Source organism: Passer domesticus, chromosome 11 (assembly GCF_036417665.1).
Source record: "Passer domesticus isolate bPasDom1 chromosome 11, bPasDom1.hap1, whole genome shotgun sequence".
Classification (NCBI taxonomy): Eukaryota; Metazoa; Chordata; class Aves; order Passeriformes; family Passeridae; genus Passer; species Passer domesticus.
Window position 1 is genome coordinate 6,520,546 of NC_087484.1, and position 16,376 is coordinate 6,536,921.

Below are 16,376 nucleotides of genomic sequence, written 5' to 3' on the forward strand. Positions count from 1 at the left end.
TACAGCTGCAGCACCATAGAAGGGCTGTGCTTTGCTCTTACCTGAGCTGAACTCAAAAAACCCAGATTTTCTCTGCTTCCAAGGCTCCACTCACAATGTCCTTTTGGTTTGGAAAGTCATTTATACTGCACAAGCATATGCTCTTCTGGAGCCCTCAAGTAATGAAAGGGGGAAACAGCACTCTGGTAAAAAAAACGTGCAAATGTAAGTATCAGGCTCAGCCCCACCTTTTCACAGCCAGAGTTGAAAGCCAGTCCGTGGTTCAGCCTGGGGCTGTTGCAGAGCTTGTGATGTCCACTCAAGGGGAAAGCACAGACAGAGACAGAGCCTTTTGTGTCCCTCCTGGCTCCCATCCTGCCAGATCTGAGCACTCCCAAAGCCAAGACAGCTCTGAGCTGGCTTTCAGCAACAGCTGGAAGTACACTGACCCTCCTCCAGAGTAACAAATTCTGCCTTGAATTATACTCCTTTATCAGTGTGTGAAAACATGTTCATGTAGCTGCACTCAGTGCTGGGCTAACTCTGTCATTCCCAGTCCAGCCATGAACAGTAGCAATACCAAACATCAGGGCTGTGCAATGGTAAGAGCAATATGGTTTATTACATAATGAAGAAGAAAAAAAAATTCATTTTCATCAAGTATTCCCTCACGGGGGTCAGTACAATATAAAGGAAATAAGGAAAAATGTACAAAACAACCTGACAAGAAGGCTCTAGATGAAACATGTTCAAAGCACTTGCAAGTGGTTTTGCTGGACAGATGCAGAAGGATATTAAATCAAGTAATTTTTCCCCTGCAAAATACAAACTGAAAAACTGATTTTATTTTTAAAAATTCAATTCTGTCTTTACCTGCAGATATTTCAGGTAAGCCGATGAATTTTAGCTGTGATACATTTTTTAAAGGAGAGATTCCCAGAACTACTGTTTGACCACATTTATTTCAAAGTGGATTTTATTTTCCCTTCCAACTTTACGCAGGTGGTAAGCCCAGCTCAAAATACAAGAAGCTTAGCCACTAGCTTCAAAGACACCAGATCCATATTCTCCATTTTCTGTTATCCTTTGGCAACCATGGCATTTGTTTTTCCATAATCAGCAACAGATCTCCATCTCATCCAGAGCATCCTTGTATATGTGGTTGTAAAATTAAAAAATAAATCACAAAACAAAAAACACATATAAACCATCAGCAGTGAGAAATTCCTGAAGGTTTTCAAGCCTTGCTCCTAACTCAGCTACAGTCAAGGTACTTCAAACTATTTTAGCTGGAGCAAGACCAAATCCTTACAGAACCAGATAAATGGTCCTCAAAAAGCAAAACCATAAGAGTGTTGTAATCCAAATGGAGGAGTAAAAGACAAACTTAGCAATGTACCTTGCCTGGCCCCAGCCAACATAGTATCTTTGCCTTGGGTATTTCATTTATTCCTGACCCAGGCAAGATTCCCATTGGTTACAGTGAGAGCATCACTTAAGTAATGTAGCAAAGGGACATCAAGCATTAGTAAGCTAAAATATGAATCCATGCTTATGGCAATAGCTTTCCCTTCTAATGCCCTATAATGGGCATCCAGGAAAGGAAATAAGCAGCTTTACAGAAAAAAATCTGCTTTTTGTTACACTGATGACCATCCTAAGCAACTCCACAGAAGTTTTCAGGGTTCCTTTCAATGTGCATGAAGAAAGCAAAAAGTCAAAAATAGACCAATGTTAGGCAAGATTATAACAGATTTACTTAGTGCAGAATGCAAAACAAAAGCTAAAGCCTAATACAAACAAAATAGTATCACTTTCATACTCCTCACAAATTCATGGATTCCACATGGTTTACTTCCTTGCCTTAAAAGAAATGAATGTTTAAATGAGGCATGAACTTTGTGTCTCTAAAAATAACATCCCGAGTTAGCAAAGGAATCATTTGAGGAAAAAGGAATTGGAAATTGACACTTAATAACAAGTTGCAAGGAAATCCCCATTTTGTTTAGCATGGAAAGAAACAAAGATCCATGGGTCAGATTTGGTTGGGGGCATTTGGGGTGGGTTTTGCTGTTTGGGTTTTGTTGGGTTTTTTGCATCAAGGGAAAGAAAACAATAGCTATGTGGGAGGAAAAACATTTTCACAAATACAATAAATAATCGTTCTGATCCAAAAGCAAAGTGCGATGTAGAATTTTTCCACTTAAAAACAACCTACAGCATAATGCCTTAAATATTAACAAATCAATTAGTGGTCAGCAGAGTAAAATAAATATGAACATATTGATTTACATTTTGTTTCTAGCAGCAAAGGTCATTAACCTACTGGCCAATGTGACAGCTTCACAGAAGTCCTGTTTCTTGGGTTTGGTACTTGGTTTAACATGAGAAAAAGAATGATTTGGTCTGGAAAATGGCACTTCAGCTGTACAGTGTTCTCCCCAGCCCACCCACACCACAAGGGTTTGCCCAGAACATGTTTTCAATATTATTTGAACAGTGGTTTGGAGAACACCTTTCACAAAAAGAAGTAAAATCATGATCTACTCAGCATCTAATGCTGACAAGTGTGAGTTTGGATTGTCCTGAACCCTAAGGATAATGGGGAGGTTGGGTGTTTTCTCTTTGCAGTCAGTAACTTCCTATGCTGAAAGGGGAGTGGGAAGACCACAAGCCATTAAGCAATGCTGAAGAAGGAGAGGAAAGCTTTGGTAGCTTGCAGGAAGGGCCACAACAGAGCACTGGGGCAAAGTGAGTCTCAGCTGCTTCTCCCAGCAAGACATCTTTCCTTCCGTGGAGGAAATCTGTCCTGCCTTGTCACTTGAGTCCCACTGCCTGCTGTACACCTGCTCTACAAGCCACCACTCTGAAACCACCAGGATGATCACATTCACTTGCACTGCCTTGAACAGAACAAAGCAAATTCAGGCTTCTCTCCTCAGGGCAGACTGAAGCCACCACTCCAAACCAGAGGAGCCTGCAAGAACAGCCCCCTGCACATCCCTCACACACCCTCCCAAGAGCACCAGCACACGGCTGGGCTGTGGCACATCTGCACAGCTGGAGCAAACCAGGTTTTGACACCTCCAGCAGTCACTGGAAATGCCAAATGAGTAGCAGATGGCTGGGCTGGGAGTAGGAGCAGTAACCAAAGCTAAGTGGAGAACAGCTGATTTTTGGGGCATGTGAAAGCAAGCAAAAATGCCTCTTCATCCCTAGCAATAAGCCAGACAGCAGCAGTACCTACAGCTCCTCCAGCTCATATTTCACCAAGGGTTGTTTTTCTGCTACTAATTGCAGCCTGTAGGAAATGCCATGCTTTAATTTACAGCCAGAGGGATGTTTAACCATGATGCAGGGATCACTGTGCTGAAGCACATTGTGGTAAGGCTCATCTAATTCCCTCTGTCCCTCTGGACAGTGGTGTCAGAGTGGCTAAACTAAGGACAGGACACAAAGAGAAAACCAGAGCCCTTCTGTCAATACAACTGATGAGGGGGAAAAGGCCTATGAGAGATTCTGGAAAGGCAAATGTTCTTCAAGGCTACACAGAGGGTGAGGCAGAGGCAGGAAAGCACAGAAGAAACAGACTTACAAAGCTGTCAGAACTGCTCAGTGAGTGCTCTACAACCTGGGCACCTGTTCTACTTTCTCACCTGCTCCAGGGCACAAACCCCATTTAACTGAGTTTTGCACAAAGGAGGAGAAGGAATCCCATTCATGAGGACACCTATGCCTCTGCCTCTATCTGCAGGGCAAGGATCAGCATAGAATGATCTAGGGGGTTGTTTTCAACTACTTTGCAAGCACTCACCTTGCCTGGATTTAGGAAAGCTGCATTCAGGTTGTATGGCTCCCTGATGTTCACGCAGGGAGCTGAAGAAAACAATAGTCAATTTCTGAGGAGCAGCCAAGTGCAACAGACCTTTTGAAGGTGGACTAGGAAGATGAATAAAGACTATTTGGATTTTTTTTTGTTACTCATTCTTCATTTTTTAAGGCAAGCAGAAAGTCCTTCTGGAATGCAAGAGGCAGGATCAGAATGGCAATAAAAGGAGGGGGGGAGCTACCTTCAACACTATGCACTAGGTACAATTCATCCCTGCTAAAATCCTACTGAAACTAATGGAGCTGCATCTAATTCCAGCTGCTTGAAGAGGGGTGAGAGATGAGCCATGGTGCTTCCTGGACCCTCTCTGCACCTGCCACTGAAGTCAGTGGAGCTACACCAGTGCACAGTTCCAGCAGCACAGTAGGGGATCAGGTCCAACAAAAGCCACCTACATGCTGCTCTTGCCACTGGAGACCATGTTTTAATGACACTGTGCACTAGACTCCAATCACAGATCCTCATATCTACCCAAACAAGCAGAAGAATAATTGACAGCCCTACTTCTGCTCTTTTTCCCCTTCCTACTTTTGCTAAGGAATATCAAAACAAACACACACACCTTCTGAGTTTGTCTACAATTCAAAAGTTGCTTAACAAGTTTCTTGAATACTTTAGTGAGGCAAAAAATCTGTTACTCAAACAATCATCACCCTCACATTTAAATCCTACATAACTTTGGATTTTTTGAAGGTCCCTAGAACAGTCAAGTATACATCAAGGAATGGAATTAAAACCCATCCTGAGATGGAAAAAGAAAGAAGGGGCAGAGGGGGGTTGAAGTCAACCAATATTGGTAGTTCTAGTTCAAAGCTAGAAGTTTCATCTTTGCTCCATAAACACCCATTAGGCTTTGCCTAGGGAATGGCATGGAAGTGGGACACACCAGTATCTGCTACCCAGGCAGCCCTCCCTCCTCTTCCAGAGCAAGGACTGCAGGCCAGAGACCAACTCTTGCTCTCTTGTACATCAACATGCAAAGAAATCACAGCTGACAGCTCCTTCCACCTATTCTCAACCTGACTCAGTCTAAGGCAGAATCAGAGCACAGCACATCTCACCTGATCAGGTTTGCTTTCCAGTTCACTTCATCAAGCCACTGAGATCCCCAGAGATTCTCCTCAGGGAGATGAGCTACACCCATGGTATATTAAGGTGTCCAGGCAACAACATCAAGATTAGAAGAGCATTTCTGAATGGGGCTAATCAGCTGAAATCCATGTCAGACGTTCAGAATGGAATCTGCATCGCAGAGGAAGCAGTAAGAGGCAAGATCCTCCAAGGAGAAGAGGTATGCAGAGCCTTTCTACAAAGATGTGGAAAGAACCTATTCTGGACTGTAATGGGGGCCAGAAGCAGCAAAGTGTGGACAAGTACACCACCTAATTCACACATTCACAGGCCCTACTCCTTCCCCTCTTTTACAAGCTGCCCGGAGATTCAGTCTGCTGTAGGGAAGCATTCTGGAGCACTGCTCTGTGGTGTGCCAGGAGGGGAGCGGGCTTTGCACACAGTCCACCCACGTGGTAGGACCACAGAAGTTTCCAGCACTTCTTGGGCTTTGCATATTCATGCAGAAGGCTGGGGAGAAAACACAGTTCCTCCCCGCCACTCAACACAACGAAGAGCCTTAGATAATTAGCGAACAAACACCAAAAACACTTCATGTCCTGCACAGCGTCATCCTGCCGACTATGATAGAAAAAAAACCTAACCATACCAGTAAGTTTGCAGGTGTTACATGTACAGCTCGAGAGCATACTCCTACCCAATGGAGCACAAAGCAGGGCATGTGGCAAACAGCAGGCGAGAGACAAGCTGCTCTAGTTGCAAACTACTACCGAGGGTGGCGCGTCATTGGACGTAGCCCAGGTTCTCCATCTCGTTCCTGTAGCGCTGCTCGGACACTTTGCTCTTGTGCTGCTTGCTCTCCAGGTGCTGCCTGAACTCCAGCTCCTCGCTGGCGCCCGCGTTGCACATGGAGCAGTAGAACTGGCCGCTGGGCGTCACGCACATGGCCAGGTCACGGGGGATCCGCTGGCGCGAGCGCGGGTTGAAGTAGGGACCTGGGGAGCCAACAGAAAAGCCTGGGTTACCTGTAAGAAACCAAAGCTTCAGGCGGCTCAGTGACAATGCCTAAGTCAAATGAATGACAAAAGCAGACAGAAATTTGCTTCTTTAACAGATTAGAGTCAAGCTTTCTTTTCCCCACAACTGCTCTGCTGGTTTCCAAATTTACAGAGGTGCAGCACTTGGAATTTTATAAAATAGCAGAGTGGGCTTAATGCCCCAGTCTTACTGAAAATCAGGAATCTAATAATTTAAGAATTAATAAATTCTCTCTCTCTCTTTTTTTTTTTTTTTTTTTTTTTTTTTTTTTTTTTTTTTTTTTTTTGTTAACCATCTAATTCCAGCACTGGAACAAAAAGTCTTTTGATTAGAATAAGCTGCCTCAGTTTAAAGCTCACAAAATGGAGCTTGAAAATATTTATCTTTTCCACATAACAGTGATTAGAATGACATGATTAAACCAAGCCTCACCAGGAATCAGAGTTTCAGCTAATGTGTGCTTGTAAAACAACTTAAAATGAAAAAGAGAAATAGATGCCCTGCTGGAGGCTGTAATACACTCTTTAAATCATAGTAAAGAGGCAAAGTTAGTATCTAACACCTGAGGAAGGACTCTATGCTAGGAACAGATGGTCTTAGAGGGAGGCTAACATGCTCTCTCATTCTGGTCATGGGAGTGCAAGTACAGGTTGATGTGCCACAGTAGGAGTCAAAGCACCTGGCCACCTGCCAAGAAAATAAAGCAGGAAAACTGTCACCACTTAGAGCAGCCTTAGAGACAGGCAGATGGTAAATTAAGTTACAAACTGAGAAAAAGAACTAACAAGCAGGCTGACAAAACAAAGCAACTTTAGCAGCTGGGAAAAAAACCCATGCAGATATGAAGGATCAGCAGAGCTTGGACCAGCTCCTTTTACAACTCCCTCTGCTAAAACAGACCTCAGAAACAGAAGATAAACAAGCCTATTTATTATTAATTACTATTCCAACTGCAGAATAGATGCAAGCTCCAAGTTACCTGTGTTGTTCTGAACCGCATACGTGTTTCTTCTGTTCTGCATCATCTTATATTCATTCCCTTCTTTCCTTGCCCTTCGTTTGCCTAGTTCTGAGGCATCCCTGCAGATTAAACAAATATGAACAGCTGCAATTCAGAGTTTTCTGACAAAAGAACTGCCAGGGACACTGCCACACGCTTTCAGCCTGAGATGAGGTTGAACAATACCTACGAGAATGAGTTATTCTGTGCCTCTGCAAGACGCAGCCGCTTGGCGTGATTCTTCCCTTGGTAGTGAGCCTGTGCCACAGCCGGAGAACTAAATGAGGCATCACAAAGCTTGCAGTAATCATTCTCTGTAGCCAAGATCACTCTGCCACCTGGCTTACTGGATCCCATCTAGCAGCAAAGGGGGAGAGAGCATGTGAAACACAAGAAGGTTAAATTGCTGAAATATTGCAATCACAGGGACTGAGGCCATTGCCGTCCTCATCAGACAGCAGGAGAGCTGGAATTAAAGCCCGTGGATAAGGACACTCTCAAGTTGTCCCCAAAGCGTTCTTACAAGAAATTCATCCTTCCTGCCTTGCCTCCAGGAGAGCCTGCAAATTCCTGGCCTGAGGTGGAGAGAAAAGCAATCTGAACAAATAGCTCTGCAACAGCCACAGAGGCTTGTTTACATCACAGCAATGATTTAACTCCTAGCTGCTGGGAGCTGATGAGCAGTGACTTTCACTCTGAGGAACACCCACTGAAAGGCAGAAGTGTTTCTCTCTCCTGGTTACAGTCCACCTAATCTCTGCACAGCACCCTGTCTTTACACAGCTCCCTGACAACAGCAAGAGGGAGAAAAAACCAGTAGCAAAGCTGCCAAACCTCTGATCCTTAACCTTCAGGTAGGAGGACACCTGGATCCAGACTTCAAAGGAAGGACCCAGTCTCACATGAGTAGCTCCTGCTATGTGAAGGACACCTTCATGTGTCTGGAGTCAGACCACATACAGTGATCCAGGCAGGAACCATCCCTCCTCAGCACGTAACATCCAGGGAAAAGTGTTTTGTAAACAGTGCAGCAGCAGTGATTCATGCAGCCATGTCACTGCAGCACTTGACAAGTCAACATTCTTTCACATCTCCTTTGATATTGCTCAAACTTAGAGACACACAATTCTGATTTCTAGCTTACAATGTGAACCCTCACATGGCCCCAGAGGTATTTTTATTGCCATGGGCCATTTTCTCCATTAGAAACCACACCACCAGATACCCTGGCAGGTACAGCAGCCACATCCCCATGCCCTGGGCAGGACCCTATCCCATCCCATGAACTGATCGATGGGATGAACATCCATGAACTGCAATGCCAATTTACACAGGGCCAAATCTCCCTCTGGTCAGGAACAGTCTGCCATTCTGCAAATGTTCTCTGCTTCCCTACAGGCAGCACAGGCTTTCCTTGTGGGGACTGACAGGCACAGCTTCAATCCCCATGGCCCAGCTGTGCTTCCCTGCACAGTCACAGGCAAAAGCCAGGCTAGCTGTCACATCTCATGATAAACCCAAGGCATGAATTCTAGAAGGAGATAGCAAAAACCATCTCTTTTTTCCTCTAATGTGCCCAAAACAGAATTAATCTGGATCACTGAGGGAACAATCCATTCACTCTGCACACAGGAATGAGCACTTCAAAAGGAGCAACAAAAGAGGAATTAGCTAACAGCCCTGGGCAATGGGTGTAGGAGCACCAAAGCACTTTTTCCATGTAGGCTTCCCTCACACAACAGAGGGATGATTGTGCAGAGCAGATGCCACACCCTCACATCCAAATCCAATTCCAGCAATGCTGTTTTATACCTACCCTTGCACAGCTACAATCAGCAGCACATCGGACGTACCTAGGAATCAAAGTATTTGCCAGGCAGAAATAGAATATCTGAAGTCCAACATTGTGCTGCAAGGGCAGATCAATACCTGCATCTTCAAGGGAAAGCAAACAACTCACAACGGGCCATTTCCACCATCCTGTGCCATCACAAGGAAAATTCTTTCCCAACTCCTGTGGCAGTCCTCAAAGCCTGAGATCTGGTTATCCTTACTGGGGTTAGGTGACAAGCAAGCATGATGTCAGTCCCCTTGCCATGCCTTACCTGAGTTGGAAGGGAGACAACCTGAGGTGGGGCAGGCTCAACAGAATTACTCATCCTGGCAGGTGCCGGACAGCTGTTGGCAGCATAGTAATTCCGCAGTTTCTTGCTGTGGTTTTTACCCTGCAAAGATAACCCAGATTAATCACTGTCCTAATAATAGTGTCTTATTCTGAAACACAAAGGATCCAGAGACTGAAATGAGAAAGTGCCCATGAAGGTGGCAGCTCAGGTAAAGGAGCTGTCACCCAGCTCTGAATTTAAGAGATGCAGGCATTCCTCCCTTTCTCCAAAATGCCCAACACCTAGAATGACTGGGCCTCATCTTCAGCTGATTTTCTCAATAAGTTTACAATTAGTTTCTCAGTCTATTTCCATTTTACTTAAAACCAGTATTTTGTGTTTTAAGGCTATCAACTGCTTTGCAGTTTTTTGATAAGCCTGAACACAGAACACAGATTTCATGAGATTCCAAGCTTGAGTTAAAACATGAGATTGAACTTAAAACCATTTCATATTTTATTTTCTCCTGAAAAACACATATATGTTTTTGGTGTTCTGAAAACCTGGTAGAATAACATGAGACTATGTATATGAATATTGTGGATGCATAGTAAGGCAAATGCAAGTTGTGTAAAAATTCACTTCAGTCCCCTCATGGCAGAAATTCTACAGAAGTAAGATGTTAAAAGTGTAACACCAATCCAACCTACCCCTTCACTAGCAGGATACCACCTTTTCAGGCCCAACAGTGAACCTGAAATCTGGGTCTGGTGTCCTGAGGTTATAGACAACCACCCTTTTGCATTCACTGGTGGAGAAAGTCACTATCTCCAATACCCATGCAAACACAGCACTAGGCAGAGAGGGCATAGGAAAATGGGGTAATGCAAGACTGACATGTTCTATCTTTCAGCAAGAAGCATATGCAAAGAGTCCTTACCCTACTTCAGACAAGTCAACAAGATCAGCTTAAACAAAATAAATTCGATCTGAGCCAACCCAGCTGATGAGAGTGTTTGCATAAAATGCCCTACTAGATCAGTACTGTGCACAGCCTCAGAAAGGAGACCCTGATAAACACATGGCAGCAGTCCCTTTCCTAATGGCACAGCTGAATCCAGCAGAAAACACCTGTCCAGGCCTCACAAAATCATGTCTGGAATCAGAAGGCCAATTTTACTAAACTAGTGTAGATGTCAAATACAGGTTGCATAAAACAAAAGAAAAATCACAAGTGTCTGCTTTTTCACCCATGCCATCTTGTCACCACTTCTCTGTCCCCATGGACAGCGTTTTTGCAAAAAGCTCCAGTAATAACACCTGAAATTAAAGCACTGCAGCGTGTCTGGACAACCAGAAAACCCAAGCAGGGTGAAGATATGTCTACAGAGCAGTTTCAGTCCATGAGGTGGTGCAGAGGAAGCCCCAGATGAGCAACTTGAATGCTGCTGTTCATGTGCAGCACTCAAAACCCCCTCGAGAAGCTGAGTTAGTCCTCCTGCATTAGCCCACACTTCCCTCTGTGCTACCACAGCAACGCTGCTGGCAGTGCTCGTGCTGGCACGGGAATGTCTCCACAAGCTGCAGATGCAGCAGCCCCAAAAGCTGAGCCTCCTGCTGCTCTCCTTACCTGGTAATGAGCCTGGGCTTGCTGGGCCGAATTCAGAGTGACATTGCAAAGCTTACAGGACAGGGGCTTACATAGTTCCTCCAGCATAGGGTCCTGCTCCACCACCTTGGCAAGTTCCTCTTCTTGTGTGTGATGAAAGGAAGGCCCCAGTCCGAGAGACTTTGGTGGGGACAGTGGTGAGCTGGCTCTTGGCCTTGTAGCCACTGACATAGGAAGGGATGAAGGCTTCTCAGGATGAGGAAGAAGTCCTGCTTGCTGTAGAAGAATCATTGGCCAGGAAGACTATGGGCATGCTACAGCTGAAGGAGAAGGAATCTTCTTCAGATCTAGACAGAAAGACATAAATGCTGAAATAAGCAACAAGAACAGGAACATCAAGGATCCAGGGGCAATTCCTGTAACTCCACTGCCTCTACTTCATGCCTTTTCAAAATGCCAAGCAGGATAAAGTCAGTTTGCAACACTTTACCGCCCACGGGAACAGCAGCATCCCAGACAACCAGGGCCAGATTACAAGATACTTATATAAGAAGTGGGTCCCCTGGAAGGTGAAGATTCCTGACACCCACAGCACCTGACAACAGCACACTCTGCCCACTGCTCCATGGCCACTAGAAGTGGGGACATACACCATGCACAGCACACAGAGCTGTGTCACTGGGGGATACAACCACTACCCACATCCTCCTTTGGAAGCCCAAGGACAAGCTCAGCCTCCAAAACCTAAACCAATATTACAGCAGACTACTGCAATGAATATCTACAAAGAAACCAATTACTTCAAAGCAGATTTATTGTATATAGGTAGATGCAAAATACATAAATGCATCTATCCCTCAAACACTCACAAAGACTTTCCTGAGGAAAAGCTTTTTTCCAGTAAGACAGCAAAACAAGAAGAATGGGAATGAGCTGGAGCACACCTTGTTGTACAATCAGCTCCCAAGGGCTCTCTCCCATGGTCTTCTTGAACGACCTTGAGCTATTTTTCACATTTCCATTACTAACTACAAGCAATGCAACATCTAAAACTACATCTTCTTCTGCAAAATGGAGAACTTATCTCATATTAACCTTTATTCAATTATTTCTCAGTTAATTCAAGTTATTAGAACTAGCTCCACATTTCCAACAAGAGGTTCTGAGAGATTTATTTAATTAAAGTTTATAAATCACATCTACAGCCCAGATGAACATCCCTAGAATAATACAGAGCAGTGACATTATGAATTAAGGCATAGCTACTTTTGTTCGTGTCTTATTAGCTTCTTATCATAACAAATCCTGTTCAGTGCCACACTGGGATCAAGAGAAGCATTATCTTGGCCTTTGCAGATCATTCCCAGCTAGGGCTGCATTGGCACCAACCATGTTTATGCTCTGGGCTTTGTTCATTTGTTTAAGCAAATAAAGAGACACATCTGCATTTTAAAGCAACACTTGTGTAAAATTAGGGAAAAGTAAATGAAATGCCACCAAGGAATTTTGTTCCCGAGTCACTTTTGAAAATAGGGACTTCAAAGGCATTTAAGAACCTGAAGAAGCAGATAGCATTTATCTGGGGTAACTTCCGGGATTTTCAATCTGCTAAAATTAGCTGAAGATAAATACCTTCCACACTCAAGCTATGGAAAATCCCAGTTGAATTTTAGGTACTGTGTTATCTTTGGATCTCTGTTCCCAGAGAGATCTGTGTTCTGTTAGGAAAAATAAAACATTATTTAAATGAATGAATGGGACTAAAGCATGCAAGTGACAAAATAATTTCTGAAATGTTTATCTCAAACCCAAACTCACTCTAGTACAAGACTGGAAGCAGTTCACTTATTACTAATATTAAAGGTAAGGAAAAAAATTAAAACAAAAAAGGCAGTATGCACTGGCTTGGGGACAATGTTTCAAGGCAGTAACAGAGCCACCATGAGTTTTCATGTTTATATTATTCCTCCACCACAAAGGCTCTGCAAAATTTCAGAGCTGGAATCCACCACAAAGAAGGAAGAGGACACACAGGAATGGTGCTGCAAATCATCCATCAGCAGTGTACATTCTGTAGTGTTACCTAACCCCTTTCCTATTTTCAGCACGCACCTCCCTGGTTAAACAGAACAGAAGACAACTTTTTTATCTTTATTTTCCTCAACTAGTACTCTGTAGACAGCCTAATTAATTTCTGTGGGACTACAGATGGAACAAGTTGGTTAAATACATCACAACACAGGCCTATCAAGGCAATTTAAATCAACTATGCAAGCAGGTAAGCATGCCAGGTAATTTCAGAGTTTTATTACACGAGTATAATGGGCCTCTTACCTTAAAATGAGAGTAAATTATAGCCAAATACTTCATACAGCAACATAAAGAGATGTACAGTAAATGGCAATTGAGATTCACCTGCTTAATTTTGCATGAGCATTTGTTGCATTGCATTTTCTTGCAACTGTCACAAATGGGATTTGTCATATACAAGAAGAAACAGGATCTATATCTACAGGGGAAAGGTACAATGTAATATTCTTAGAAAATCTTTAACTGTAAGGTCATTTACTGTTTCTTAAAGTAAGCAGTTGTCTGAAGATAAAATTAAGACTGCATGAGCAATTTCCATATTAAGACTTCTTGATTTGGCTTATGCAATGTATGTAATTCTGATTTTTCTCTGACAGTGATCTGAAATCATTAAAATTGCTCAAGTTATGTTCATTTCTCTCTTACTGGTATTATTTATAAGAAAAAAAATCAGCTTATTTCCAGGTTCCTTTAATCCTCCGCTGCTGGTTGTTACAGCTACCCTGCCCAGGAGAAGGAAAAAGAACATTTTTAACTCCTCATTTCCTTCCACATGAGAAGCTGTAAAATCTTTACCTTAGGATACAGCAAAGGAACAGGGCACCTCCATCACCGGGGAGCCCAACCAGCCCAGCCCAAGGCAGATAAGGACCTGCAGCTCCCAGGGTGAGCTGAGGAGCCACTGTGCCTCAGGACAGCAGCTCTGAGAGCTCAGGATCCACTTCCACCCCATGCCAGCTGTCCTTGAGCGGATGAGAGGGGGACAGGTGCAGAGCCCTTCTCCCTCCTTTCACCGGGCATGCCAAGGGCAGTGCTGAAGGAGGAGACCGAGTGCCACAGCCTGGCAATGCCCACCTAAAGGGGAGCAGCCTCCTCGGCTGACAACAGCCCAGAGCCGGGAAAGGAGCTGCTCCAGCCCCACAGCTAAGGATGGGGAAGGCACAGCGTGGCTTTCCTTGGTGAAAAGATAAAACCACAGTGAGAAATCTACGTGTTCCACCAGAATTGGTTTTTAAATGCAGCTGAGGCAACTAACAACAGAGATGAAAGCTGCAGAAATGGTGAGTTTCACTGCTCTGTCTTCAAGACAGGAAGCATTTCTTCTCAAGTTCACCCGTCTATCAATACATGGACATCTCTTAGTGTAATTGTGCCAGAAAGTTTCCTTTGGCCACGGACTGGGCCTACACCCTTCCCCCTGAAAGGCAGGTTGTTTTATAACGCTGCAGGGACTGAAGGCAGCACCAAACACACACACAGCGTGCACAGCTCTCCCTTAAGGTGCACTGACCCTCCGCTGATGGGGACACACAGAACCATCCCTCACGTCAAGGGGGCTATCAGAAACCAGGGTGGAAATCCCGACTCCTCGCAGGCATTCCTGCAAAGCTGCTTGCCTCGCAGTCTGGGGGGCTGGAGAGCAATTAAAAACCACAAGCCCTGCTCCCTTTCTGCCCGGGAACCAGCGCAGCCTCACGGCACCGCCGCACCGTTCCGGGAAGGCGCAGAGCACAGCCGAGAGGCAGCGACAGCCATCCGCGTCCCCCGAGCGGCTCGGAACGCGGCATCCCCGGCACCGCCCGGACCCCAGCCCTGCCGGCCCCCCGCGCACACCCCGCACCTACCGGGACCGGGGCTCGCAGGGCCGGGCCCGGCTCGGGCTCGCGCTCAGCTGCGGGAAGTGACGGCGGCGGGGGCGGGACGGGGCCGCGCCGCCGGGCCGGGCTGAGGCGGGGCCGCCGCCGCCGCCAGCCCCGCGCCCCGCGGGGAAACACCCTCCGGGCGCTGCTTCAGGCCTGCCCCGCGGTTCTGCACAAGGGCATTTAGTCTTTTTTTATTTTTTTTTTTTTAATAATTATCTTCTTTTTTTTTTTCATAGCAGACGTTACAATGAACCCGATTTGCATATATAAACATCTTCTTATTCATGCTGCTCGTAGCCAAAATGAGTAATGACTTCCCCTTGAGCCACCAAGGCCTCACCCGTGTGGTTGGGCCACCCTGTTTCAAGGCATGTGGAGTTTCTGTTGATTTTTCTCCCCTTCTGTTGGAATAGGGAAGCGCTGAGAAGTCACTACAGGCTGAAACCATCACCCATATTTTACAGGAGCTGTCAGCCAACCCACTTGGCAATACAATGGTTAGACACACTGATTGTTACTAATTTTTGATAGATCTTTTTAAAAAAATTTGTCAGATTCATAGAATCATAGAACAGTTTGGCTTGGAAGGCCCCTTAAAGACCGTCTCATTCCAACCCCCTTGCCATGGGCAGGGACACTTTCCACTAGCCCAGGTTGCTCCAAGCCCTGTCCCACCTGGCCTTGAACAATTCCAGGGATGGGGCAGCACAGCTTCTCTGGGCAGCCTGTGCCAGGGCCTCACCACCCTCACAGTCAAGAATTTCTTCCTAATGTCTGATCTAAATCTGCCCTCTGTCAGTTTAAAGCCATCCCCCCTTGTCCTATCACTACATGCCCTTGTCGAAATTCCCTCTCTGGCTCTCTTGCAGGCTCCCTTTGGGAAGGATGCTGCAGGTCGGAATCAGGAGGCAGGTGATGTGGAGCTGAAGCAGCAAAGGGGCAGTTTGCCAGCAGGAATGATCCTGGAGCCTGCTCTGCCCTGGGTTTGCTGGGTGTGTTCTGCCATGCCCTGCACGGCTGGTGCTCCCACCTACTGCAGCGCTCAGCCTGCCCACGGCCGCGAATGTGGCCCCATGCTAGACCCTGGGGCTTGGAGAACTCTTCCAAGTAAGAGAATTCACCAACGCCCTCACCATGTTCATACCTGGCTCCAAAACTTGCTTATGCCATCTCCGCTGTTGAAAGGATAAATACCCCTTGACAATAGAGTGATTTGCCAAAACGCCTTAACAATTAATAACCCACGTTAACCGTGTCCCTCCTCCCTGTCATCACCTCAGTGCCACCCTCATTTGTTGCATCTTGTTGGCTCTCACCGAGGTACCCCAGCCCGGCGCTCTCATTTCACACCCTGAAAACCCACACCCACTTGGGAGTGCGTATTTACAATGTCATTTCTGTTCGGCTTCTCATTTGTACGGGCATTCGCTCAGCGGGCCACTCTTTCAACAAAACACCGGACTCACGTACAGCGACTTGATGCCAGTGGCAGCTGATTGTAAAGAAACCTGGAGGTCCAAGTGGGGAAAGGGTCAGGACCGGGCCAGACGAGCTGGGTACGGGGATGTCAGCGACATCAGGGCAACAACCGGGGCAGGAGGAGCCCGTGACTGCCCAGCACAGCCCGTGATTGCCCTGCACACCCCGTTCCCCCGGCCCCGCGCCCGCCTCCCCCCTCCGCGGTTCCCGTTCCGGCGGGCGGTGCCTTCCCCATCCGGGGTCAGCCCCGCTC

General features: G+C 45.8%; 1 protein-coding gene across 3 annotated transcripts; it reads right to left on the reverse strand.

The window, feature by feature from the left end:
• Positions 1 to 577: 577 nt before the first annotated feature.
• Positions 578 to 16,281, reverse strand: ZMAT3 (zinc finger matrin-type 3). Of its 3 annotated transcripts, XM_064385313.1 has the most exons (7): positions 16,115 to 16,281; positions 12,324 to 12,409; positions 10,713 to 11,038; positions 9,083 to 9,202; positions 7,168 to 7,334; positions 6,957 to 7,057; positions 578 to 5,934 (listed from the first exon to the last, which is right to left on the reverse strand). In XM_064385313.1, exons 3-7 carry the CDS (start codon positions 10,980 to 10,982, stop codon positions 5,723 to 5,725), a joined length of 870 nt encoding a protein of 289 aa, XP_064241383.1. In that variant the 5' UTR covers positions 10,983 to 11,038; positions 12,324 to 12,409; positions 16,115 to 16,281; the 3' UTR covers positions 578 to 5,722. The 3 variants fall into 3 exon arrangements, with proteins under 3 accessions (XP_064241383.1, XP_064241382.1, XP_064241381.1); XM_064385312.1 differs by lacking the exon at positions 12,324 to 12,409; XM_064385311.1 differs by lacking the exons at positions 12,324 to 12,409; positions 16,115 to 16,281 and adding an exon at positions 14,627 to 14,753.
• Between the last annotated feature and the right edge of the window lie 95 nt (positions 16,282 to 16,376).